At 32.6% G+C, this 27,080-nt stretch overlaps 1 protein-coding gene across 3 annotated transcripts; it reads left to right on the top strand.

Annotated features, from left to right (window-relative positions):
* The first annotated feature begins 21,040 nt into the window (after nt 1-21,040).
* LOC107491676 (soluble inorganic pyrophosphatase 4) lies at nt 21,041-24,676 on the top strand. 3 transcript variants are annotated; one of them, XM_016112559.3, is made up of 12 exons: nt 21,073-21,144; nt 21,252-21,265; nt 21,381-21,449; nt 21,946-22,000; nt 22,364-22,514; nt 22,653-22,681; nt 22,999-23,064; nt 23,151-23,258; nt 23,722-23,787; nt 23,876-23,996; nt 24,086-24,167; nt 24,338-24,676. In XM_016112559.3, the coding sequence occupies exons 4-12, from the start codon at nt 21,971-21,973 to the stop codon at nt 24,378-24,380; spliced, it is 696 nt and encodes a 231-aa protein (XP_015968045.1). In that variant the 5' UTR covers nt 21,073-21,144; nt 21,252-21,265; nt 21,381-21,449; nt 21,946-21,970; the 3' UTR covers nt 24,381-24,676. The 3 variants fall into 3 exon arrangements, with proteins under 3 accessions (XP_015968043.2, XP_015968044.1, XP_015968045.1); XM_016112558.3 differs by lacking the exon at nt 21,252-21,265 and having other exon boundaries at nt 21,051-21,144; XM_016112557.3 differs by lacking the exons at nt 21,252-21,265; nt 21,381-21,449 and having other exon boundaries at nt 21,041-21,144.
* The last annotated feature ends 2,404 nt before the right edge of the window (nt 24,677-27,080 follow it).

Here is a 27,080-nt window from a genome sequence, read left to right on the forward strand (position 1 = left end):
GAAAATCCTAGAAAACCCTAGAAAAAACCTAGAAATTCCTAGAAAACCCTTAAAAATCCCTAGAAAAACCTCAGAAAATCCTAGAAAATTTTAGAAAATCGTAGAAAAATCCTCAAAAACCATAGAAAATCCTAAGAAAACCAAAGAAAACCCTATAAATCCACAGAAACCCCTAGAAAATCCTAGAAAATCCTAGAAAAACCCTAAAAAATCCTAGAAAATCGTAGAAAGCCATAAAAACTCCTAGAAAAATGTAGAAAACCCTAGAATACCCTCAGAAATCACTAGAAAATCCTAGAAAACCCAAGAAAAACCCTCAAAAACTATAGAAAATCCTATAAAACCCTCGAAAACCAAAGAAAAACATTAGAAAACCCTACAAAATACTAGAAAAACCCTAAAAAAAACTCTCGAAAACCCTAGAAAAACCCTAGAAAATCCTAGAAAAACCCTAGAAAAACTTATAAAATCATAGAAAACCCTTAAAAATCCCTAGAAGATCGTAGAAAACCCAAAAAATCCTAGAAAACTCTAGAAAACCCAAGAACACCATAGAAAACCATAGAAAATCCTAGAAAAACCACAAAAAAACCCTAGAAAACCCTAGAAAATTATAGAAAAATCATCGAAATCATAGAAAACACAAAAAAACTCTCGAAAACCCTAGAAAATCCTAAGAAAATCTTAGAAAATCCTTGAAATACCTAGAGAACTCTAGAAAACCCTAGAAAATCTCTAGAAAATCCTAGAAAATCCTAGAAAACCCTACAAAACCCAATAAAATTCCTGAAAATCCCTATAAAACCTAGAAAACCGATAGAAATCTCTAGAAAACTCTAGAAAATCCAAGAAAACTCTAGAAAACCCTAGAAAATCCTAGAAAAACCCTTAAAACCGTAGAAAACCCTAAAAAAACCCTCGAAAATCCTAGAAAACCCTAAGAAAACTTTAGAAAACCCTAAGAAAATCTTAGAAAATCCTAGAAATCTCTAGAAATCCCTAGAAAACCCTAAAAAATCTCTAAAATCCTAGAAAATCATAGAAAACACTAGAAAACCCCTAGAAAACCTTAGAAAACTCCTAAAAATATCTAGAAAACCCTAGAAAAGCTTAGAGAATCCAAAAAACCATAGAAAATCATAGAAAAACAATCGAAAACACTAGAAAATCATAGAAAATTCTAAAAAAATCCTCGAAAACGATAGAAAACACTATAAAAACCTAGAAAACCATAAGAAACCCCTAGAAATTCTTAGAAAACTCTAGAAAAAGCCTAGAAAAACATAGAAAAACCTAGAAAACCTTAGAAAATCTAAGAAAACCCTAAAAAACCCTAGAAAACCCAAGAAAATCCTAGAAAAACTATGGAAAACCTTAGAAAATTCTAGAAAAACCCTCGAAAACCATACAAAATCCTAAAAAACTCTCGAAAATCTTAGAAAATCCTAGGAAAACCATAGAAAACCCTATAAATCAATAGAAAACCTTAGAAAACCCTAGAAAATCCTAGAAAAGCGTAAAAAGCTATAGAAAATCATAAAAAACCTAGAAAACATTTACAAAAACCTAAAAAATCCTTAGAAATCCCTAGAAAACCCTAAAAATTCAAGAAAATCCTCAAAAACACTTGAAGATCCTAGAAAACGCAAGAAAATACTAGAAAACCCATGAAAAACTTAGAAAACCCTAAAAAACCCTTAGAAATACCTAGAAAATCCAAGAAAACCCTAGAAAACCCTAGAAAACTCAAGAAAACCCCCAGTAACCTAGAAAATCCTATAAAAACCCTCGAAAACCATAAAAAACCTAAAAAACTCTCGAAAACCCAAGAAAACCCTAGAGATCCTTAGAAAACCCTAGAAAATCCTAGAAAATCCCTAAAAAATCCTAGAAAATCCTAGAAAACCCTAGAAAACTCAAGAAAATCCCTGGAAATCCCTAGAAAAACCGAAACAATCCTAGAAAGCCCTTAGAAATCCCTAGAAAACCCAAGAAAACAAAAAAAACCATAGAAAACCCTAGAATAACCTAGAAAAAACCCAGAAAACCCTAAAAAATCTTAGAAAAACCCTTGAAAACTGTAGAAAACCCTGAAAAAAACCCTCGAAAACTCTAGAAAACCCTATATCCATTAGAAACCCTAAAAAAACCTAGAAAACCTTAAAAAACCCTTAAAAATCCCTAAAAAACCATAGAAAACACAAAAAATCCTAGAAAACCCAAGAAAATCCTAGAAAAACCCTAGAAAATTTAAGAAAATCTTAGAAAATGCTAGAAAAACCCTTAAAAACCGTAGAACATACTAAAAAACCCTCGAAGACTCTAGAAAACACTAAGAAAACCTTAGAAAACCCTAAAAATCCCTAGAAAATCTTAAAAAACCCTAGAAAATCCCTAGAAATCCCCCGAAAACCCCTGAAAATCCCTAGAAAATCCTAGAAAATTAAAAAGACCTTAAAAATCTTAGAAAAACCTAGAAAAACCTTAGAAAACACTAGAAAATCCTAGAAAATCCTAAAAAATCCTAGAAATTCCTAAATAATCATAGAAAACCCAAGAAAACCCTAGAAAACCATAGAAAACACTAGAAAGCCCCTAGAAAACCCCCAGAAAACTCCTAGAAAACCTTAGAGAATAAAAAAATCATAAAAAATCCTAGAAAAACAATCAAAAACACTAGAAAATCATAGAAAATCCTACAAAAACCCTCGAAAACGATAGAAAACCTTATAAAAACCTAGAAAACCATAGGAAATCCCTAGAAATCCTTAGAAAACACTAGAAAAACCCTAGAAAAATATAGAAAAAACTAGAAAACTTAGAAAATCACAGAAAAACCCTAAAAAATCCTAGAAAAACCAAGAAAATCCTAGAAAAACCATAGAAATCCCTAGAAAATTCTAGAAAAACCCTCAAAAACTCTCGAAAATCTTAGAAAACACTAGAAAAACCATAGAAAACCCTATAAATCCATAGAAAACCTTAGAAAACCCTAGAAAAACCCTAGAAAATCCTAGAAAATAGTAGAAAATCATAGAAAACCCTAGAAAACTTCTAGAAAAACCTATAAACCCCTAGAAACCCCTTAGAAATCCCTAGAAAATCCTAAAAACTCAAGAAAATCCTCGAAAGCACTTGAAGATCCTAGAAAACCCAAGAAAATACTAGAAAACCCTAGAAAAACTTAGAAAACCCTAGAAAAACCCTTAGAAATCCCTAGAAAATCTAAGAAAATCCTAAAAAATCCTAGAAAACTCAAGAAAACCCCCAGCAAACCCTAAAAAATCCTATAAAAACCATCGAAAACCATATAAAACCCTAAAAAATTCTCGAAAACCCAAGAAAACCCTAGAAATCTCTAGAAAACCCTAGAAAATCCTAGAAAATCCCTAGAAAATCCTAGAAAATTCTAGAAAACCCCAAAAAATCCCTGGAGAATTCCTAGAAAGCCTAAAAAATCCTAGAAAATCCTTAGAAATCCCTAGAAAACCCTATAAGACCCAAGAAAACCCTAGAAAATTCTAGAATATACTAGAAAAACCCAGAAAACCCTAGAAAATTCTAGAAAAATTTTTGAAAACTACAGAAAATCCTAAAAAACCCTCGAAAACCCTAGAAAACCTTAAGAAACCCATAGAAAACCCTATAAATCCATTGAAAACCCTAGAAAAACTCTAGAAAGTCCAAAAAAATTATAGAAAACCATAAAAAAACCCTAGAATACCCTCATAAATCCCTAGAAACCCTTAGAAAACCCAAGAAAATCTAAGAAAAACCTAAAAAATCCTAGAAAAACCCTCAAAAATTATAGAAAACCCTAAAAAATCCTCGAAAACCTTAGAAAAAACTTACAAAATCTAGAAAATACTAGAAAAACCCTAGAAAACTCAAGAAAATCCTAGAAAAACCTCGAAAACCATAGAAAACCCTAAAAAACCCTCGAAAATCCTAGAAAAACCATAAAAAAACCCTAGAAAATACTAGAAAAATCCTAAACAACCCTCGAAAACCCTAGAAAATAATAGAAAATCTGAGAAAAACCCTAGAAAAACTTAGAAAACCCTAAAAAAACCCTTAGAAATCCCTAGAAAATAATAAAAAACCCAAAAAAAACGCTAGAAAATCCTAGAAAATCCTAAAAAAACCACAGAAAAACCGAGAAAACCCTAAAACATTATAGAAAAACCCTTGAAAACCATAGAAAACCCTAAAAAACTCTCGAAAATCCTAGAAAATCCTAAGAAAATCTTACAAAACCCTAGAAATCCCTAGAAAACTCTAGGAAACCCTAGAAAATCCTAGAAAATCATAGTAAACCCTACAAAACCCCAGAATACCCCTGGAAATCCTTAGAAAAACCTAGAAAATCCTTAGAAATCCCTAGAAAACCCAAGAAAACCCTAGAAAATTTTAGAAAATCCTAAAAAAACTCCAGAAAACCCTAGAAAATTCTAGAAAATCTTAGGAAAACCCTTGAAAATCGTAGAAAACCCTAAAAAATCCTAGAAATTCTTAAGAAAACCTTAGAAAACCCTAGAAAACCGAAAAATAACCTAAAAACCTTAGAAAAATTTAAAAATCCTAGAAAATCTCTAAAAACCCTAGAGAATCCAAGAAAACTCAAGAAAAACCCTAGAAAACACTAGAAAATCCTAGAAAACCCTAGAAAAACTTAGAAAAACCCTAAAAAAAACCTAGAAATCCCTAGAAAACTTTAGAAAATGCAAGAAAACCCTAGAAAATAATAAAAAACCCTAAGAAAACCTTAGAAAACCCTAGAAGATCCCAGAAAACCCCTAGAGAATCCTAGAAAATCCTAAAAAACCCTAGAAAACCATAGCAAACACTAGAAAACCCCTAGAAAACCCAACAAACTCTTCGAAATCCCTAGAAAAACCTAGAAAACCTTAGAAAATAAAAAAAACCTAGAAAAAAAATCGAAAACACTAGAAAATCATAGAAAATCCTAGAAAAAACCCTCGAAAACCATAGAAAATCCTACAAAAACCTAGAAAACCATAGTAAACCCCTAGAAATCCTTAGAAAACCCTAGAAAACCCTAAAAAAACCCTAGAAAACCTACAAAAACCTAGAAGAACCCTAGAAAACCTTAGAAAATAAGAGAAAAAATCCTAAACTACCTTGAAAAACCAAGAAAATCATAGAAAAACCCTATAAAGCCTTAGAAAATCCTAGAAAAACCCTCGAAAACCATAGAGAACCCTAAAAAGCTCTCGAAAACCCTAGAAATCTCTAAGAAAACCATAAAAAACCCTAGAAAATCCTAGAAAAACCTTAGAAAATCCTAGAAAATCATAGAAAACCCTAGAAAACCCAAGAAAACTCCTAGAAAAACCTAGAAAACCCTAGAAAACCATCAGAAATCCCTAAAAAACCCTAGAAAACTCAAGAAAATCCTAGAAAATCCTAGAAAATCCTAGAAAAACCCTCGAAAAACATAGAAAAACCCTAAAAAACTCTCGAAAACCTTAGAAAACCGTAGAAAAACCTAGAAAACCCTACAAAATTCTAGAAAATCCTAGAAAAATCCTTGAAAACCAAAGAAAGCCCTAAAAACCTCTCGAAAACCCTAGAAAACCTTAAGAAGACCAAAGAAAACCCTATAAATCTATAGAAAACCCTAGAAAAACCCTAGAAAATCCTAGAAAATCGTAGAAAACTATAGAACTCCCTAGAAAATTCTAGAAAAATCCTAGAAAAACTTAAAAAACCCTAGAAAACCCTTAGAAATCCCTAGAAAACCAGAGAAAATCCAAGAAAACCATAGAAAACCCTAGAAAACCTAAAAAAACCCACAAAAACCATAGAAAACCATAGAAAATCCTAAGAAAATCTTAGAAAAGCCTAGAAATCCTTAGAAAACACTACAAAAATCGTAGAAAATTCCTAGAAAATCTTTAAAAAAATCCTAGAAAACCCTAGACTACTCAAGAAAACCCTTGAAAATCCCTAGAAATACCAAGAAAATCATAGAAAACCCAAGAACACTCTAGAAAATCCTAGAAAAACCCCAGAAAACCCTAGAAAATCATGGAAAAACCCTTGAAAACCGTAGAAAACTCTAAAAAACCCTCGAAAATCCTAAAAAAATCCTAAGAAAACCTTAGAAAACGCTAGAAATCCCTAGAAAACCCTAGAAAATCCCTAGAAAACCCCAGAACACCTTTGGAAATCCTTAGAAAGCCCTAAAAACCCAAGAAAATCCTCGAAAACACTTGAAGATCCTAGAAAATCCAAGAAAACTCTAAAAAAACTTAGAAAATCCTAGAAAACCCTTAGAAATTCCTAGAAAATCCAAGAAAATCCTAGAAAACCCTAAAAAACCCTAGAAAACCCCGAGTAAACCCTAGAAAATCCTATAAAAATCCTCGAAAATCATAGAAAATCCTAAAAAATTCTAAGAAACCCAAGAAAACCCTAAAAAATCATAGAAAACCCTAGAAATCCATAGAAAATCCATAGAAAATCCTAGAAAATCCTAGAAAACCTAGAAAATCGCAGAAAATCCCTGGAAATCCCTAGAAAAACCTAAAAAATCCTAGAAAACCCTTAAAAATCTCAGAAAACCCAAGAAAACCCTATAATATCCTAGAAAACCCCAGAAAACCCTAGAAAATCTTAGAAAATCCTAAAAAAAATTTTGAAAACCATAGAAAACCCTGAAAACCGTCGAAAACCCTAGAAAACCTTAAAAAATCATAGAAAACCCTACAAATCCATTGAAAACCCTAGAAAATCCTAGAAAAATCCTAGAAAATCCTAAAAAATAGTAGAAAACCATAGAAAACCCTAGAAATCTCCTAAAAAACGTAGAAAACCCTTAGAAATTCCTAGAAAACCTTAGAAAACCCAAGAAAATTCTATAAAACCTTTGAAAATCCTAGAGAACCCTAGAAAACCCTAGAAAAACACTAGAAATTCCTAGAAAACCCTTAGAAATTCCTAGAAAACCTAAAAAATATAAGAAAACACTAGAAAACCCTAGAAAATCCTAGAAAAATCCCAGAAAACCCCAAAAAATCCTAGAAAATCCTAGAAAAACCCTCGAAATCCATAGAAATCCCTAAGAAAACCATAGAAAACCCAATATATCCATAGAAAACCCTAGAGAATCCTAGAAAATCGTAGAAAATCATAGAAAATCCTAAAAAACCCAAGAAAACTCGTAAAAAAATCTAGAAATCCCTAGAAAACCATCAGAAATCCCTAGAAAACCATAGAAAATCCTAGAAAATCCTAGAAATCCTAGAAAAACCCTCGAAAACTTTAGAAAACCCTAAAAAATCTTCGAAAACCTTAGAAAACTCTAGAAAACCCTAGAAAATCCAAGAAAACTCTAAAAGTCCTAGAAAATCCAAGAAAAACCCTCGAAAACAATAGAAAACCCTAAAAAACTCTCGACAACCCTATAAAACCTTAAGAAAACCCAAGAAAACCCTAGAAAAATCCTAGAAAAACTTAGAAAACTCTAGAAAACACTTAGAAATCTCTAGAAAACCCTAGAAAATCTAAGAAAACCCTAGAAAATCTAAGAAATACCAAGAAAACTTTAGAAAATCCTAGAAAAATCCTCGAAAACCATAGAAAACCCTAAGAAAATCTTAGAAAACCCTAGAATTCCCTAGAAAACCCTACAAAATCCTAGAAAATACTTAGAAAATTCTAGAAAATCCGAGAAAATGCTAGAAAACCCCAGAAAACCCGAAAAAACCCTAAAAAATCCTAGGAAACCCTAGAAAACCCTTAGAAATTCCTAGAAAACCATAGAAAACCCAAGAAAACCCTAGAAAATCCTAGAAAAACCCCAGAAAACCCAAGAAAATCCTAGAAGAACCATTGAACACTGTAGAAAACACTAAAAAACCCTCGAAGACCCTAGAAAACACTAAGAAAACCTTAGAAAATCCTATAAATCCGTAGAAAATTCTAGAAAACCCTAGAAAATCCCTATAAATCATTCGAAAATCCCTGAAAATCCCTAGAAAATCTTAGAAAATTGAAAAAGACCTTAAAACCCCTAGAAAAATCTTAGAAAACACTAGAAAATCCTAGAAAAATCCTAAAAAACCTTAGAAATCCCTAAAAACCCTAGAAAAACCCAAAAAAAATCCTAGAAAACCCAAAAAAATTCTAGAAATCCCTAGAAAAACCTAGAAAAACTTAGAGAATCCATAAAACCATAGAAAATCTTAGAAAAACAATCGAAAACAGTAGAAAATCCTACAAAAAGCCTCGAAAACGATATAAAACCCTATAAAAACCTAGAAAACCATAGAAAACCCCTAGAAATCCTTAGAAAACACTAGAAAAACCCTAGAAAAACATAAAATACCTAGAAAACCTTAGAAAAACACTAAAAAATCCTAGAAAACATAAGAAAACCCTAGAAAAACCATAGTAAACCCTAGAAAATTCTAGAAAAACCCTCAAAAACCGTAGAAAACCCTAAAAAAACTCTCGAAAACCTTAGAAAACCCGAGGAAAACCATAGAAAACCCTATAAATTCGTAGAAAACCTTAGAAAACCCTAGAAAAACCCTAGAAAATCCTAGAAAATCCTAGAAAAGCGTAGAAAACCCTAGAAAAACTTCTAGAAAAACCTAGAAACCCCTAGAAAATCCTTAGAAATCTCTAGAAAACACTAAAAATCCAAGAAAATCCTCAAAAATACTTGAAGATCCTAGAAAACCCAAGAAAACACTAGAAAACCCTAGAAAAATTTAGAAAACCCTATAAAACCTTTAGAAATCCCAAGAAAATCCAAGAAAACCCTAGAAAACTGAAAAAAACCCCAGTAAATCCTAGAAAATCCAATAAAAACCCTCAAAAACCATAGAAAACCCTAAAAAAATTCTCGAAAACCAAAGAAAACTATAAGAAAATCTTAGAAAACCCTAGAAATCCCTAGAAAACCTTAGAAAATCTTAGAAAATCCCTAGAAAATCCTAGAAAATCCCTGGAAATCCCTAGAAAATCCTAGAAAATCCTAGAAAACCCTAGAAAACCATAGAAAATCCTAGAAAACCCTAGAAAATTTTTAGAAAAACCTAGAAACCCCTAGAAAACCCTAAGAAATCCCTAGAAAACCCTAAAAGATCCAAGAAAATCCTTGAAAACACTTGAAGATCCTAGAAAACCCAAGAAAACCCAAGAAAACCCTAGAAAAATTTAGAAAACCTTAGAAAACCCTTAGAAATCCATAGATAATCAAAGAAAACCCTAGAAAATCCTAGAAAACTCAAGAAAACCCCCAGTAAACCCTAGAAAATCCTATAAAAACCCTCGAAAACTATAGAGAACCCTAAAAAATTCTCGAAAACCCAAGAAAACCCTAAGAAAACCCTAGAAAACCCTAGAAAATCCTAGAAAATCATAGAAAATCCCTAGAAAATCCTAGAAAATCCTAGAAAACCCTTAGAAATCCCTAGAAAACCCTAGAAAACCCTAGAATATCCTAGAAAAACCCCAGAAAATCTTAGAAAACCCTAGAAAAACCCTTGAAAACCGTAGAAAACCCTAAAAAATCCTAGAAAATCATAAGAAAATCCTAGAAAATCCTAGAAAAACCTAGAAAACCCTAGAAAAACTCTCGAAAATCCTAAAAACCCTAAGAAAATCCCATAAAGTTGTAGAAAAACCTAGAAAACCATAGAAAAATTCTTGAAAACCCTAAAAAAACCCTAGAAAATCGTAAAAAACATAGAAAACCCTAAAAAATCCTAATAAACTCTTGAAAACTCTAGAAAATCTTAGAAAAACCCATGAAAATTCTAGAAAACCCTAAAAAATCATACAAAATCCTAAGAAAACACTAAAGACCAAAGAAAAACATAGAAAATCCTAAAAAAATTCTAGAAAACCCTAGAAAATGCCAAGGAAACCATAAAAAATATTAAAAACCCCTAAAAAATCCTAGAAAATACTAGAATAACCCTAGAAAACCTTAGAAAATCTTAGAAAATACTAGAAAACCCAAAAAATCCCTAGAAAAACATTAGAAAATCCTAAAAAACCTAGAAAACTCTAGAAAAACCCTCAAAAATCCTAGAAAACCCTAGAAAATTCTAGAAAACCCTAAGAAAACCCTAGAAAATCGTAGAAAAACCTAGAATACCATAGAAAAATCCTTGATAACCGTAAAAAACCCTAGAAAATTCTACAAAAACCTAGAAAACTCTAGAAAATGCTAGAAAAACCCTAGGAAACCCTAGAAAAACCCTTGAAAACCCTAGAAAATCGTACAAACCCAAAGATGCGCTAGAAAAATCATAGAAAATCCTAAAAAATCCTAAAAAACCCTAGAAAATCTTAGAAAACCCTAGAAAAAACCTTCGAAAATCCTAAAATACCCAAGAAAACCCTAGAAAAACCCTCAAAAATCCTAGAAAAGCTTAGAAAATCCTAGAAAATTCTAGAAAAAAATCCTAGAAAACCCTAGAAAATACTTGAAAAACCCTAAAAAACCCTAAAAAAACTTAGAAAATCCTAGAAAACCCTAAAAAACACTAAGAAAAACCTAAGAAGACTCTAAAAACCCTAAAAAAGCATAGGGAGTCCTAAAAAAATCCTAGAAAAGCCTAGAAAAAATATAGAAAATCCTAAATAATACTAAAAAACCCAAGAAAATCATGGAAAATCATAGAGAAACCCTAGAAAAACCCTAGAAAATTATCGAAATTAAAATACTATAAAACCCTAAGAAAACCCTAGAAAATCCAAGAAGAACCAAGAATACCCTATAAAAATCCTAAAAAATCCTAGAAAACCCAAGAAAATAAAAAAACCCTTGAAAAATCCTCGAAAACACTAAAAAAGTCTAGAAAACCCTAGAAATCCCTAGAGAACCCTAAAAAACCGTAGAAAATCCTAAAAACCCTAGAAAAACATAGAAAATCCTAAAAAAGCTTAGAAAACCCTTGAAAATCCTAGAAAAAGCCTAGAAAATCCTAAAAAATACTAAAAATCTCTAGAAAATTCGAGAAAAACCTGGAAAACCATAGAAAAACCCTCGAAAACCCTAAAAATCCAAGAAAATACTAAGAAAATCCTAGAAATCCCTAGAAATCCATAGAATACCCTAAAAAACCATAGAAAACCATAAGAAAACCTTTAAAATAATAGAAAAACAGAGAAAATCCTAAAAAAATTCAAGAAAACCATCGAAAATGCCTAAAAAATAAAAAAACCCTAGAAAATTCTGAAAAATCCCTAGAAATCACTAGAAAATCCTAGAAAAACACTAAAAACACTAGAAAATCGTAGAAAACCCTAGAAAGTCCAAGACAAACCCTAAGAAAACACTATAAAATCCTTGAAAACCCAATAAAAGCGTAGAAAAACCCTTGAAAATCCTAAAAATTCTAGAAAACCCAAGAAAACCAAAAGAAAACCCTAGAAATCTCTAGAAATCGCTAGAAAACCCTAAAAAAACCATAGAAAACCCTAAAAACCATAGAAAAATATAGAAAATCCTAAAAAATCAAAGAAATTCCTCGAAAATGCCTTGAAAACCCTAAAAAATACTAAAAAAATCCTTGAAAATCCTGGAAAATCCTAGTAAAACCCTAGAAAATCTTAGAAAAACCTAGAAAACCGTAGAAAATCCTAAAAAAACCCTATAAAATCCTAGAAAATATATAGAAAACCCTAGAAAACCCCACGAAATCCCTAAAAAATCCTAAAAATATCCAAGAAAATCCTAGAAATTCCTAGAAAACCCTACAAAACCATAGAAAATCCAAAGAAAATCCTAAAAACCAAAGAAAAACATAGAAAATCCTAAAAAAATTCTAGAAAATCCTAGAAAATTCTAAAAAAGAGTAAAAAAACCATAGAAAATCCTAAAAAAACCCTAGAAAACAATAGAAAAACCCTAGAAAATCCTAGAAAATATTAGAAAACCCTAAAAAAATCCTAGAAAAACCCTCAAAATCCTAGAAAAGCCTAGAAATACTAGAAAATCCTAGAAAAACCCTGGAAAACCATAGAAAAATTCTTGAAAACCCTAGAAAATCTTAGAAACACCATAGAAAATCCTTAATAATCCTACAAAACCTTAGAAAATCCTAGAAAAACCTAGAAAACTCTAGAAAATGCTAGAAAAATGCTAGAAAACCCTAGAAAACCCTAGAATCCTAGAAAACCATAAGAAAACCCTAGAAAACTCTAAAAACCCTAGAAAGCCTTAAGAAAAACCTAGAAAACACTAAAAATCCTAGAAAACCCTAGAAAACACTAAAAACCCTAAAAAAATCTTAGAAAATCCTAGAAAAACCCTAGAAAAATCCTAGAAAACCCATAAAAATTCTAGAAAACTATAGAAAACTCTAAGAAAACCCTAGAAAAACCCTAAAAAAATCCTAGAAAACCCTAAGAAAATCCTAAAAAACACTTGAAATTTTTAGAAAATTCAAAAAATCCTAAAAAACCCCAGAAAACTCTAAGAAAACTCTAAAAAATCCTAGAAAAACATAGAAAATCCAAGAAAAACATTAGAAAAAGCCTAGAAAAAAATTAGAAAACCCTAGAAATTCCTGGAAAAATCCTAAAAACCCTAGAAAAACCTAGAAAATACTAGAAAATGAAGGGAAATCCTAGAGAAACCTAAAAAATCCTAGAAATCCCTCGAAAACCCTAGAAACCCCTAGAAAACTTAAAGAAAACCCTAGAAATCCCTAAGAGAACCTCGAAAGCCCAAGAAAACCTAGAAAACTCTAAAAAACCTTAGAAAACTATAAGAAACCCCTAGAAAATCCTAGAAAACCCTAATAAAACCCTAGGAAAACCTAAAACCCCTAGAAAATGCTAGAAAACCCCTAGAAAACCGTAGAAAATCCTAGAAAACCCTATAAATCCTATGAAACCCTAGAAAATTCTAGGAAAACCCTCGAAAACCAAAGAAAAGCCTAAAAAACCCTCGAAAACCCTAAGAAAACTCTAGAAAATCCTAAGAAAATACTAGAAAATTCTAGAAAAACCTATAAAACCCAAGAAAACCCTAGAAAAACCCTCAAAAATACAAGAAAACCTTAAAAAATCCTCGACAACCCTAGAAAAGCCTAGAAAACCCTAAAAAAACTCTAAAAAAACCCTAGAAAACATAGAGAATCCTAGAAAACCCTAAGAAAACACTAGAAAATTCTAGAAAAACCTATAAAACCCAAGAAAACCCTAGAAAAATCGTCAAAAACACTAGAAAATCCTAAAATATCTTCGAAAACCCTAGAAAACCCTTGAAATTCCAATAAAACCCAAGAAAACACAAAAAATCTCTAGAAAACCCTAAGAAAACTATAAAAAAACACTAAAAAAAATGAAAACCCTAGAAAAACCCTAGGAAAACCTAGAAAAACCCAAGAAAACCCTATAAAACACTAAAAAAATCCTAAAACCCTAGAAAACCCAAGAAAAACTCTAAAAAACCCTCGAAAAACCCTAGAAAACCCTTGAAAAAACCCTAGAAGACCCTACGAAAATCCAAGAAGATCCTAGAAAAACCTATAAAACCCTAGAAATCCCTCGATAAATCCTAGAAAACCTAGAAAACCCTAAGAAAACCCTAGGAAACCCTAGAAATCCGTAGAAAAACCCTAGAAAATCCTAGAAAACCCTAAGAAAACCCTCGAAAGCTATTGAAAACCTAGAAAACTCTTAAAAATCTTAAAAAATCCTAGACAATCCTAGAAAAACCTAGAAACCCCTATGAAAACCCTAGAAAACCTTAAGAAAACCTAAAAATCCATAGAAAACGCTAGAACACCATAGAAAATCCTAGAAAACCGTAAAAAATTCTAGAAAAACTTATAAAACTCTAGAAACCCCCAGAAAAACATTCGAAACTCAAGAAAAGCTAGAAAAACCCTCGAAAACCCTAAGAAACACTAAGAAAACCTTAGAAATCCCTAGAAAAATGCTAGAAAACTAGAAAATCTTAAAAACACCTAAAAAATTCTAAGAAAATCCTCGAAAACCGAAGAAAACCTAGAAAACTCAAAAAAATAATAGAAAATTCTAAGAAAACCTTAGAAAAACCCTAGAAAACCTTAGAGAATCCTAGAGAAGCCTAGAAATCCCTATGAAAATCTTACAAAATCCTAGAACAACCTATAAAACCTTAGAAAACCCTAGAAAAATCCCCAAAAATCCTAAAAAACCTTAAATATCCTAGAAAAACCCTAGAAAACCCTAAAAATTCTAGAAAACCCTAAGAAAACCCTGGAAAATCCTAGAAAATCCTAGAAAACCTTAAGAAAAACCTAGAAAACCTTAGAAAACACTAAAAAACCCTAAGAAAACCCTAGAAAACCCAGAAAATCCTAGAAAAATCCTAATAAAACCCTAGGAAAACCTAAAACACCCTAGAAATCCCCTAGAAAACCCTAAAAAATCCTAGAAAACCTAAAAAAAACAATCGAAAACCCCTAGAAAATCTTAGAAAATAAAAGAAATCCCTAGGAAATCCTAGAAAACTCTAGAAAACCCTAAGAAAACCCTAAAAAATCCAGAAAAAACTTATAAAATCGTAGAAAATACTAGAAATGCTCGAAAATCCTAGGAAATCCAAAAGAACCCTCGAAAATGCTAGAAAACCCTAGAAAACTCGAAGAAAATCCTAGAAAACCTTAGAAAAATTATAGAAAATCCTAGAAAACCCCTAAAAGATACTAGAAAACTCAAGGAAACCCCTAGAAAACCCTGGAAAACACTAAAAATCCTAGAAAAGCCTAGAAAACCCATAAAAATCCTAGAAAACTATAAAAAAAATCCAAGAAAACCCTAGAAAAACCCTAAAAAATAATAAAAAACCCTAGAAAACTCTAAGAAAACTTTTAAAAACCCTTGAAATTTCTAAAAAATCCAAAAAACTCTAAAAAACCTTAGAAACCCAAAGAAAACTCTAAAAAATCCTAGAAAATTATAGAAAATTCAAGAAAAACATTAGAAAACCCCTAGAAAACTCTAGAAAACCCTAGAAAAATCCTAAAAACCCCTAGAAAAACCTAGGAAATACTAGAAAATGCAGGAAAATCCTAGAGAAACCTAAAAAACCCTAGAAAACCCTTGAAAACCGTAGAAACCCCTAGAAAACCCAAAGAAAACCCAAGAAAACCCTAAAAATCCCTAAGAGAATCCTCAAAAGCCCCCTAGAAAACCTAGAAAACTCTAAAAAACCTTAGAAAACCATAAGAAACTCCTAGAAAATTCTAGAAAACTCTAAGAAAACCCTAAAAAAACCTAAAACCCCTAGAAAACGCTAGAAAACCCCTGGAAAACAGTAGAAAATCCTAAAAAACCCTAGAAAATCCTAGAAAAACCTATAAAACCATAGAAAACCCTAGAAAAACCCTCGAAAACCCAAGAAAAGCCTAAAAAACCTCGAAAACCCAAAGAAAACCATAGAAAACCCTAGAAAAACCCTCGAAAACCCAAGAAAAGCCTAAAAAACCCTCGAAACCCCTAGAAAAGCCTAGAAGCCCTAAGAAAACTCTAAAAAAACTCCTAAAAATATAGAAAACCTTAGAAAACCCTAAGAAAATACTAGAAAATTCTAGAAAACCCTATAAAACCCAAGAAAACCCTAGAAAAACCGTAAAAAATACTAGAAAATACTAAATATCCTCGAAAATCCTAGAAAACCCTTGAAATTTTTAGAAAACCCAAGAAAACTCTAAAATCCTTTAGAAAACCCTAAGAAAACTATAAAAAACACTAGAAAAAAATAAAAACCCTAGAAAAACCTGAGAAAAACTAAGAAAAACCTAAGAAAACCCTTGAAAACATTAAAAAAACCTAGAAAACTCTAGAAAGCCCAAGAAAAACCCTAACAAACCCTCAAAAAACCCTAGAAAACCCTACAAAAATCCAAGAAAATCCTAGAAATCCCTCGAAAATCATAGAAAACCTAGAAAACCCTAAGAAAACCCTAAGAAACCCCTCAAAAGCTATAGAAAACCTAGAAAACTCTTGAAAAGCCTAGAAAACCCTAAAAAACCTTAGACAATCCTAGAAAAACCTAGAAACCCCTATGAAAACCCTAGAAAACCCTAGTAAAACCTAAAAACCCCTAGAAAATGCTAGAACACCATAGAAAATCCTAGAAAACCGTAGAAAATCCTAGAAAAACCTATATAACTCTAGAAAACCCTAGAAAAACCTTTGAAACTAAAGAAAAGCCTGAAAACCCTCGAAACCCTAAAAAATACTAAGAAAACCTTAGAAATCCCTAGAAAATGCTAGAAAACTCTAGAAAATCTTAAAAACACTTATAAAATCCTAAGAAAACCCTCGAAAATCCAAGAAAACCTAGAAAACTCAAAAAAATCATAGAAAATCCTAAGAAAACCTTACAAAACCCTAGAAAACCCTAGAGAAGCCTAGAAACCCCTAAGAAAATCTTAGAAAATCCTAGAACAACCTATAAAATCTTAGAAAACCCTAGAATAATCCTCGAAAATCCTAAAAAACCTTAAATACCGTAGAAAAGCCCTAGAAAACCCTAAAAATCTTAGAAAACCCTAAGAAAATCCTAGAAAATCTTAGAAAACCCTAAAACCTTAGAAAACCTTAAGAAAAACCTAGTAAACCATAAACACTAAACCATAAACCCCAAACTCCAAACCCTTAGACCCCTAGACCCCTAGACTCTAGACCCCCTAACCCTTAAACCCTAACCCCTAAACACTAACCACTAAACCCTAACCCCTAAACCCTAACCCCTAACCCCTAAACCCATAAACCCATAAACTCCTAAACCCCAAACCATAAACTCTAAAACCCTAAACCCCTAACCCCAAACCCTAAACCCTAAACCCTAAAACCCTTAACCCTAAATCCTAAAACCTAAACCCTGAACCCCGAACCCTAAACCATGAACCCTAAACCCTGAACCCCGAACACTAAACCACGAACCCTGCCTAAGCCCTGAACCACGAACCCTGCCTAAGCCCTAAACTCCAACCCCCAACCCTAAACCCTAAACCCCAAGCCCTAAACCCTAAACCATAAACCCACAAATCCCAAACCCCAAACCCTAAGCCCTAAGCCATAAACCCTAAGCCCTAAACCCTAAGTTCTAAACCCTAAGCCCTAAGCCCTAAGCCCTAAACCCCTAAACCCTAAACCCCTAAACCCAAAAACCCTAACCCCCCAAACCCTAAACTCCAAATCCTAAACCGCAAACCCAAAACCCTCAACCCTAAATCCTAAATCCCAAACCTTAAACCCCAAACCCTAAACCTTAAACCCCAAACCCCAAACCCTAAACACTAAACCTGAAACCCGAAACTCGAAACCCGAAACCCCAAACCCGAAACCCGAAATCCCAAACCCTAAACCCCAAACCCTAAACCCCAAACCCTAAACCCTAAACCCTAAACCCATAGAAAACCCTAAAAACCCTAGAGAACCCTAGAAAATCCTAGAAAACCCTAAAAAATTCAAAAAAACCCTAGAAAATACTAGAAAACCCAAAAAACCCTAGAGAATACTAGAAAAACCCAGAAAACCCTACAAAATCCTAAAAAATTTTAAAAACCCTAGAAAACCCTAGAAAACCCTAGAAAACTCTAGATAACACTAGATAATCCTAGAAAATCCAGGATAACCTTAGAAAACCTTAGATAATCTTAGAAAAACCTAGATAACCCTAGAAAATCCTAGATAACCCTAGAAAACCCTAGATAGCCCTTGATAACTCTAGAAAACCCTAGATAGCCCTATAAAATCCTAGAAAATGCTAAAAATCCTAGATAACCTTAGATAAACCTAGATAACCCTAGATAACCCTAAAAACCTTAGAAAATCCTAGATAACCCTAGAAATTTCTAGGAGACCCTAAAGAACCCTAGAAGACCCTAGGAATCTATAGATAATCCTAGAAAAACCTACAAAACCCTACCAAATACTAGAAAACCTAAGAAAACCCTAGAATATCCTAGAAAATCCTAGAAAACCCTAAAAACCTCTAGAAAATCTTAGATAACCCTAGAAACCTTAGATAGCCCAAGAAAATCCTAGAAAATCCAAGAAAATCCTAGATAACCCTAGAAAACATTTAAAACCCTAAAAATCCTAGAAAACGCTAGAAAATCCCATATAACCCTAGATAACCCTAGAAAACCCTAGAAAATCCTAGACCCTAAACCCTATATGTAAATGTAGATATGAAAATGGAATAATGTTAATACCGAAATTGATGAAAGCCTGAACTCCAAAATTTGCGACGGTGACGGGAGTCTGGTCAGTCGAAAACAGAGATGATTTCACCTGCAAAGTGACCAACAAAAATTAGGAACCCTACCTAACCAAAATCATTTGAATGCTATTTTACAATCATCTATTAAATCATATAATCATCTTCATATTCAGAGCCTTTTCAATAAGAGAAAAATATTTATTTCATTCACAATGACTTTAAAGCATGCATTTGAAGTTATTTAAACTCAAACTAATAATCCATGCCACCAGCCATTAAAGGAGCCTCATCATCCTTTGGGAGTTCATAAACAACCACCTCAATTGTTGTCATCAAAGATGATACACTGCACACAAGTTTTTATAACCAAAACTATATAATAATCATAAACAAAAACAGATTTATATCCAGGTTGGATTTCTCAGCATCTCTCACGTGGCTGCGTCAAGCCGTCAACCAAGGCGGTTTTAATAACCTTCAGTGGATCAATAATTCTAGCTTTAACCATATCAATAATTCAGGAAATCCATTTCTCCATTGGACCAACAGCAACAAACGATTTCTACCATCTCCAGTCCCATTGGACAATGGAAAGAAGAACGATGGTTCTTTCTTTGATTTAGCTTCCTTTTATTGGACTTTCTCTGCATCCTATGTCACTGTGCTCTTAGTGTTGGTGACAATTCTTTGGATCAATTCTTATTGGAGAATCCTATGGTTTTATTTTGTTGTATGGTGCCTTCTTAAATGTTTTGGTCATTTTCTTGGAGATGCTTTCAGCAAGAAAATCATGAAATAAATTACTCAAGGATGTTTGGTGTGTTTTCCTATGTGCTTTGTTGAAAAGAAATAGATTTTGTGTTAGACTTTAATTTAGTAACTAGTCACTCTAGTTCTTATAAAAATATTTTATTGAATTCCATTGTTCTTTGCACTTAGATGTTGTATTTGTATGGTGATATATCCTACATGACTTTGTTAATAGGAAAATGAAAATAACAAGTTACACTAACTTAATAGTTTGCTGTGAGAACTTAATAAATAGGGATGTCAAAGGCATGCACAGGTAATCAGCTACAAGGCCAGATTTCCAGTCAAATATGTCAATTAAGATATTTGCATATTTAAGAATCACACACCCAATTTAATTTAATCTAATCTAATCTAATCTAATCTAATCTTAATAGTAATTACTACTACTCCTACTACTACTAAGTTACCTTAGGTACATGCACAAGATAGAAAAGTGCAGGTTGTCCACGAACTTCATCAAGACTGATTTCACTGAGAACTTTCTCTTCATTTATATGCCTTGGCAATGAAAGCTGAACTAATATACTTGATTGTATACATTTTTTGCCTCAAACATGAGCTAAAACTAAAAGCTTGGAATGGTAACAAGTAACATAAATCTAATACCGTGAACATCAGAGTTTGACATTGAGTTGGTGAACTTGCTTAATCAAATCGGATTCGAAAACTTATTCAGGAAGGTCAATGTCAAAGGATTTAATCCCTAATTCAGCACATGCCTTTCTCTTCATTCCCACACAACTCTATGAGTCCTTCCTGTTCCCTACTATCACCACTGCCAGCCTCGGAACCTGCAACAACACCGTCATATTACATTATTCTAATTCCCAATTTTGATTAGCTTAGATTGGGATTGGGATTGGGATTGAGTACCTTGTCGTACTTTTGAGAGGAAGCGCACTTCCTCTGCGATCTTAGATCTGATAGTTTGCGCCACCGCCTTGCCGTCGATGACGGAACAACAACGGCACGAGTGTGACAGAGCGATCGACGCCGCAGAGGTAGTGGAGCCACGACGGCGCAGTGGCAGCGGAGAGAAGATGGCGCGGCGACAGCGGAGAGGGAAGGTTGGTGAAATGGTGGAGGTGAAACAGAGAAGGCACAAATTGGGGTAGTTAATTTTTGAGGTAAAATGTAAGCGGGGAATTGAGTGAAACAAGGGACGCGGGAAGTAAAGGCGGGGAAATTTTTTGTTGATAAAAATCGACAGTAAATGCGTTGATTTTAGTTAAAATAAAAATCAACAATCTAGCCGTCTATTTTATATAATAAACCTATATCATCCATTTAATTTCAAAAAAAGATCTCCATCGTTTAACATTATCGACGACGAAAACTGTCGATATTAAAAAAAATTTTCAACCCACTATTCTGTCGACAATGTGACGATAAAAGGAGGGCGTTAGAAGATTATCAAAATAATAGACTACATGATCGTCGATTTTAATATTTTATTTCTAATCATTTCTTTTTCATTTTTCGATGACAAGCCGTCGAAAAATATCGACAGAAATCTGGTCGTCGATTTTTTACGTCGATAATTACATTGTTTCTTGTAGTATACAATTTAAACGAGATACGTGAATTCTGCTTTTTCTCATATAATACGTGTACAAACATGATACGTAGACATGAGTTTGTGCCTTATTTCGATAAAAAATCTCTAAATTATCTATTTTCATAATTAAAATATTTATTATTATTATTATTATTATTATTATTATTATTATTTTGGGATAAAGTGGCGGCTCGATTTGAAGGTTGCCTTTCCATTTGAGAGAAACACAGTGCCGGACAATTGAGTGCGCGGCCACACCTGATCCCACCACAACTTTCCTTTTTCGCATTTGGCAGTGTGGGCCAGTGGCACCGCCCAAAATCTAACCGAAAAACGGAGTAGAAGCAAACGACCGTTAGTTAGGAACGGCCGTCACCGTCAACGGTAGGGTCCATCCCTAAAATCAAACACACCCAATGAGAATACGACAGGTCACTCATCAACTTAGCTGGAGACACGACTTATTCGCCTCTGCAGAATATACGCATTCCTTTCTTTTCTTTTCCTTTCCACCTCCACGTTCCTCTCCTCATCCTCCATTTCCTTTCATTTCCCCAAGGTAAAGAGTTTTCTTACACCGATTTTTTTTATTTATTATTTAATGTTCGTTAATTAATTAATCATTTATTTTCATTTTCGTTAATGTTGCTTCCCGATATGGCAAAGAAATAGCAAACAGAGTGCGTGAACCTCTCCTTCTTTCTTTTAATTTACCCCTTCTCCGTTTATAAAGAGAGTCTTCTATATTTTCTTCTTGTAGTCACAACTCACAACTATTCACTCTTCTTTTCTCAGTATCTTTTGTTGAGATCTGCGCTTGTTTGGCTTCACTTCTTCTGAAATAGAGACTTCAATCTTGTACCGGTTAGCTTTGTTTTCTTTTTCCCGCTCTGTTAAGCTGCTTTCCCTGTGTTACTCTTCTTTCTTCATTTGGCTGATTTTTTTGTTTTGTTTTGTGTTAGTTCACGAACTCCGATCGCTTTCAATGTATTGTTATCAGTTTTGCTTCTTCTAATTTTTGAATCTTTACCTGATTCATTTTGAATCGCGTTTGTTTTCCGCAAAGTATCTCTCTGTTATATTTTCTTGAGGTTTTGTGGTTGTTAGTCGAGTAGAAGGTTATTGTTTCTGATTCGATTTTCACAGATCTGTTTTCGTTTTGGTCTTGATATTTTCTACAGTCTCTTTCGATATTTTCCATTTTCTTTCTATTTCCTTATTCGATAGAAAACGTTTTCGACTTGGAAATGGAAAACGTTGCCTATGCAGAAACTTTTGCAGGATCCTTGCATGTGTTCGTGTTATGTAAATCATCGCTTTTGTTCTTTGAAGTTGATTTATTTTGTTTCTTGACTGTCAGTGGGAATCCGAAGTTGCAAGACGCCATGACTGAAATCGTGACGGAAACTGCGAATGTAAGTTATAAGTGATAATTAGTTCGTAACTATAACCATACACAGTGCTTGTGACTCTGCTTTTTATTGGGAATCTTAGATTGGGAAAGAAACAAATCGTATCTATTTTTAATTAGGATAATTAGTGTCGGTATTCACACGGCAAATCGTGTTACTTGTGATGATTGACTTTTATGATGTCATTGATATAATATTACTTTATCTTATAAGTTTGCTTTCGATGATCCTAGACAGTAGAAAGGAATTATTCGAAAGATTTTTTTTATAATTTTAAAATATATATAATAAGTGAGATTATGCTCCCTTATTGTATAGAAATAAAGTAGTTGCTAGTACTATGTTAATTAATGATTTATATTTCAGGCTGAAGAAACGGTTCCAGTTCCCCCAATTGAGATTCCAGAAAAAGTTCCCATGCCTCTTTATTCCTCCCATCCACCTCTTAATGAGAGGATTATTTCATCCATGACCAGGAGATCTGTTGCTGCACACCCTTGGCATGACCTTGAGATTGGTAAGCATGCATTCAGCAATATGGTGAAAAAATTATGACATGTTATTAATTCAATCACTATGTTCTCTGCTTCTTTTTTGTTAGTATTATTATTTTTAATTGGTTTGCCTAGCTAATAGTAATTTCTCCTCAATGTAGGACCAGGAGCTCCACAGATCTTCAACTGTGTAAGCATATCATGACTATCTTTTATTCTTTCTTTCCTTTTTTGTTTCTCCATTTTCCATTAAATGCTATATGCTATATATAATATTAGAATTGGCACTTAGATAGATAGATGCAGAACATTTCTTCTATTTGGCATTTGATGATAATCAGTATAGTAGTACAGATTTTTTTAACTTTTTATTATTTATTTATTTTGAAGTTGTTCACTGAATTGAATATTTTTTTTTACTTTTTCAATGGACGTAACATAATATTTTAATCCCTGCTGAGATTAGATTTGATCAATTTTGTAATGCAATGTGGCTGAGTGTTCTAGGTGGTTGAGATTGGGAAAGGAAACAAAGTCAAATATGAACTTGACAAGAAGTCAGGACTTATTAAGGTAGGTTATAATAATGATTGCTCAGTTATTTCACTTATATACTTGATTGTGAGATCTCTTGCTGAATATGAGTGGATCTTGTACAGGTGGATCGTGTGCTTTACTCATCAGTTGTGTATCCCCACAACTATGGCTTTATCCCACGAACTATCTGTGAGGACGGTGATCCCATGGATGTCTTGGTTATTATGCAGGTACTTTGTTTGTTCAATATTTCAACGTTTTCCTGTAAGCATCATGCTTATCTTCATATGGAAGTATTGCAACTTCATTATGTATAAAGCTCCTGCAATTGTCTGCATATTATGTGTCTTATGAAGTATCAAAGTAACATTAACCACCAACTTTTAAAATCGTTAACATAGATTTCTTACTAAACTATATTCTGCTGATCCAAAGTTTAATCATGTCAAGACATCGGCAGATGTACTATTATTTGACAAATTCAGCTAATGATGAATAAATTCTTTTGCACATTTGAGTCCATGGCTTGGTGGTTGTCTCTCATGCATGTCTCATCGCCTCTCCCAAATACCCCCCTAAAGTCTTCCATCTGAGTCATACAACTAATAAAATATTTTCATTTATAATAAGATGTATCTTAGTCATTGTGGTATATACTTATTCTGTGGCTAAGCCTTGCTGATACTCGGACAGGAGCCAGTTCTTCCAGGGTGCTTTCTTCGTGCCAAAGCTATTGGTCTCATGCCTATGATTGACCAGGTATATTTACATTCCCCTTTTCCCGGGTATGAAGAACTTCTCCTTTGATCATTGAATATCGAGAGCCGTTTATTCCAACGAAATACAGGGTGAGAAAGATGACAAAATAATCGCTGTCTGTGCTGATGATCCGGAGTATAGACACTACAATGACATCAAGGAGCTTCCTCCACATCGTTTGGCTGAGATCCGTCGTTTCTTCGAAGACTGTATCCTTCCAAAAGACAATTGAACACGCTGGTCCATTAAGGGCCGCACATTGAAATATATTTTAGTTTTTCCTTCACAAATGAATTAGATAAGAAGAATGAGAACAAGGAAGTTGCTGTAAATGACTTTCTGCCTGCTTCAACTGCATTCGAAGCGATCAAGCACTCCATGTAAGCAACTTCCATCTCACTTCGACACTTGAGATTTGTTTACTTTGTCCTGGCTAATTGGGAACCTGTATTGGTTCAAAAGTTTTGCGGTTACTATTTCTCCTTTCTCGTTAATAAATAAGTCGTGTGTGATGGCTGATATAACTTTGTTCTTTTGGTCAATTCTGAAGGACTCTATATGCTGACTATATAGTGGAGAGCTTAAGGCGGTAATCGTTGAAGCTGGCTCCGGATTTGTTTGGTCGATCTCCTCCTGTCCGTCGGAAAACTTTTGAATATAATTAAATAGTAATATGATGATTATGGCGAAAAGAAGTAAACCTTTGTAATCTAGTTGCATGTGTGATGTGTCTCTCATCACATGCTTAGTTTATTTCCAGAGACAGTTGTTTAGTTTCAAGCACATTTTGACGTCTGTACTGCTTAATATCAAATTCGGTCAGTTTGTCTGGCCTTTACCTCTCAAATGAATCTACTGAAATGGAAAAACCACCCATGTTAAGTGCGGATTCTCATTTGTCAAAATATAGATGGAAATTTTTATATAAATAAATTAAATATTTTATTTACCAATATATGTAATTTAGGAGGCATTTACTAATTTATGTATTATTTATTTCGCTTACAGTGTAACAATTATAAACTTATTTTGTTTATATTTATTGTGTAAACGAGATAAATGATGTTTTTGTTTGGCTTTATCTCATTTGCAAACTGAGAAATGTGAAGTTTTAAAAAATATACATATTTCGTTTGCAATGTAAACGAGATAGGTTCATGACTAAACGAGATATATGTATCATTATAAAAAAAATATGATTTAAATGATATTAATTTAATTTTTATTTTAAATTAATTTAATTTTTTAATAATTACTAATATCTTAACATGGTTGTTAATACTAATATCTTAAAATGATTACATTATATATTTAATACAATTTAATTTTATACTCAAAAGGTTATAATAGACGAGATATGCTCATAATTATGTATAAACGAAATAAATAATGTTCTGTACCTCCTAAATTATATTTATTGATAAATAAAATATTTAATTTATTTATATAAAAAAATTTTCCAAATATGGATCGTCTATGGGCTATGGTCACTTCGTCACATCTTTAGTTGGCCTCATTACGGTGTTCCTAACATCTTTGAAAAATTATTCTTTTATTTATTGTGACTTTTGTACTTAATACGGAGGCAAAATGTTTTGGATATTGTGACATTAAGAGTGTATTATGCCTATATTATGTAAATTTAGTGTAATTCGTTATGAGATTGATTACTGTCACAACAAATTGCACTATCAAATTCAAGAAGTGACAAATTTTTTGAAAACCTGAATAACAATTTAAGAAAGGACAATTTTTTCACTAATTTATTTAATATGTGAATGTTAGTAACGATTTGTGTAATTTTTTTTTGTGTAAAGAGGATTCTTGACTCTGTTTATTTCCTTTTGTTTCTTAAGAAAGGACAAAATCTTTTCACTAATTTTTTTTAATAGGTAAATGTTAGTAATGATTTGTGTATTTTTTTTCTGTATAAAGAGTATTCGCGACTCTGTTTATTCCCTCTTGTTTTTCTTTTTCGTCTTGCTTCTCCCCTCTTGATTCTATTATTATTTTTCTTCTTTAGACTTATATGCTATTTTTTTGGAGCATTTTAATATAAGTTTACTATAGTTAAATTTTACCAAAAATACTTGAAGGTGTGATATTTATGTGTAATAATCCATGCATATTTGTTATTTCATTTACAGAATTGTTCGAGGAGTTTAAGAGTTATATTTGCTAAAATATAGATCCTCATACACCAAAGAGGGTGATGAGTATTTCATATAAGCGACCTATATTAGTATTCGGTGTGTTTATCCAATTTCAAATGATGTACATCACCGATGATGTATGTTTGCAAGAGATGTTTCTCAATCTATTGTCAAGCTCAATCACAAGTGTCTGTCGTTGAGCTATATATGGAGTTCGAATAATTATCTAATATTGTTGAAGAACTTGAGCTAGATTTTGATTGGGAAGGTTATATCAGTAAAAGCAAAGAGGAAAATGATGAAGGAAATTATGAAGTCATTGATCCCAACACAAATGAGATCAAGCGGACTGCACCATCGAGTCAGATGTAGAGGACATGGCTAATGCACTAGCAAGTGAGCATCTATTCGGAGAGCCTCTTTTATGTACGCTTTGGAACTCGATGCCATGAATGCACTAGAGTTTCCAGACTATACCAATGCAGGTTTGTAGTTGCGAGCACCATATTTTAATTAGTAAGTTAAATATTTAATTTGTGGATTAAGATCTTGCAATATATATATATATATATATATACCCCTGTCGCGATTTATGCGTATTTCGCATTTAAACAAAAACTGTGAGCGCGATTTTTGGCCATTACGTATCCCAACATAAATCGTTGAAGAGGTGTAGTGGTTTACGTTGATTTGGAATCCGTGGGACCCCTCTCACCGTTTATATAGTTTTGTAAAAAATTGCATTTTCATATGCAATTTACAAAAGTTGTATTTCGATAAATTTAAAGTCCAAATATTTTATTTTGGTGATTTGTCTTAAACTAAAGTGTACGTTATTAATTGTTGATGCATTCTAATTTTTTTAACCTGAAAAGTTATTTATGTTTTTGTTTAGACCTATATAATTTTTTACATTTTTTTAGTTTATGTGAATGTGTTAAACTTTATAATGTTTTGTGTAATTATTATTATTATTATTATTATTATTATTATTATTATTATTATTATTATGTTGTTGTTGTTGTTATTGTTGTTAAGGGTGTTTAGAATTTACCCAATCTTTTTTTTTTCCCAAAAATCCATTCAACCTTTTAGTGCATTTATTATTTTTCACCTATTGCCTTCGAATGACAATTTTAC

Source organism: Arachis duranensis, chromosome 6, assembly GCF_000817695.3.
Source record: "Arachis duranensis cultivar V14167 chromosome 6, aradu.V14167.gnm2.J7QH, whole genome shotgun sequence".
NCBI classification, from domain to species: Eukaryota; Viridiplantae; Streptophyta; class Magnoliopsida; order Fabales; family Fabaceae; genus Arachis; species Arachis duranensis.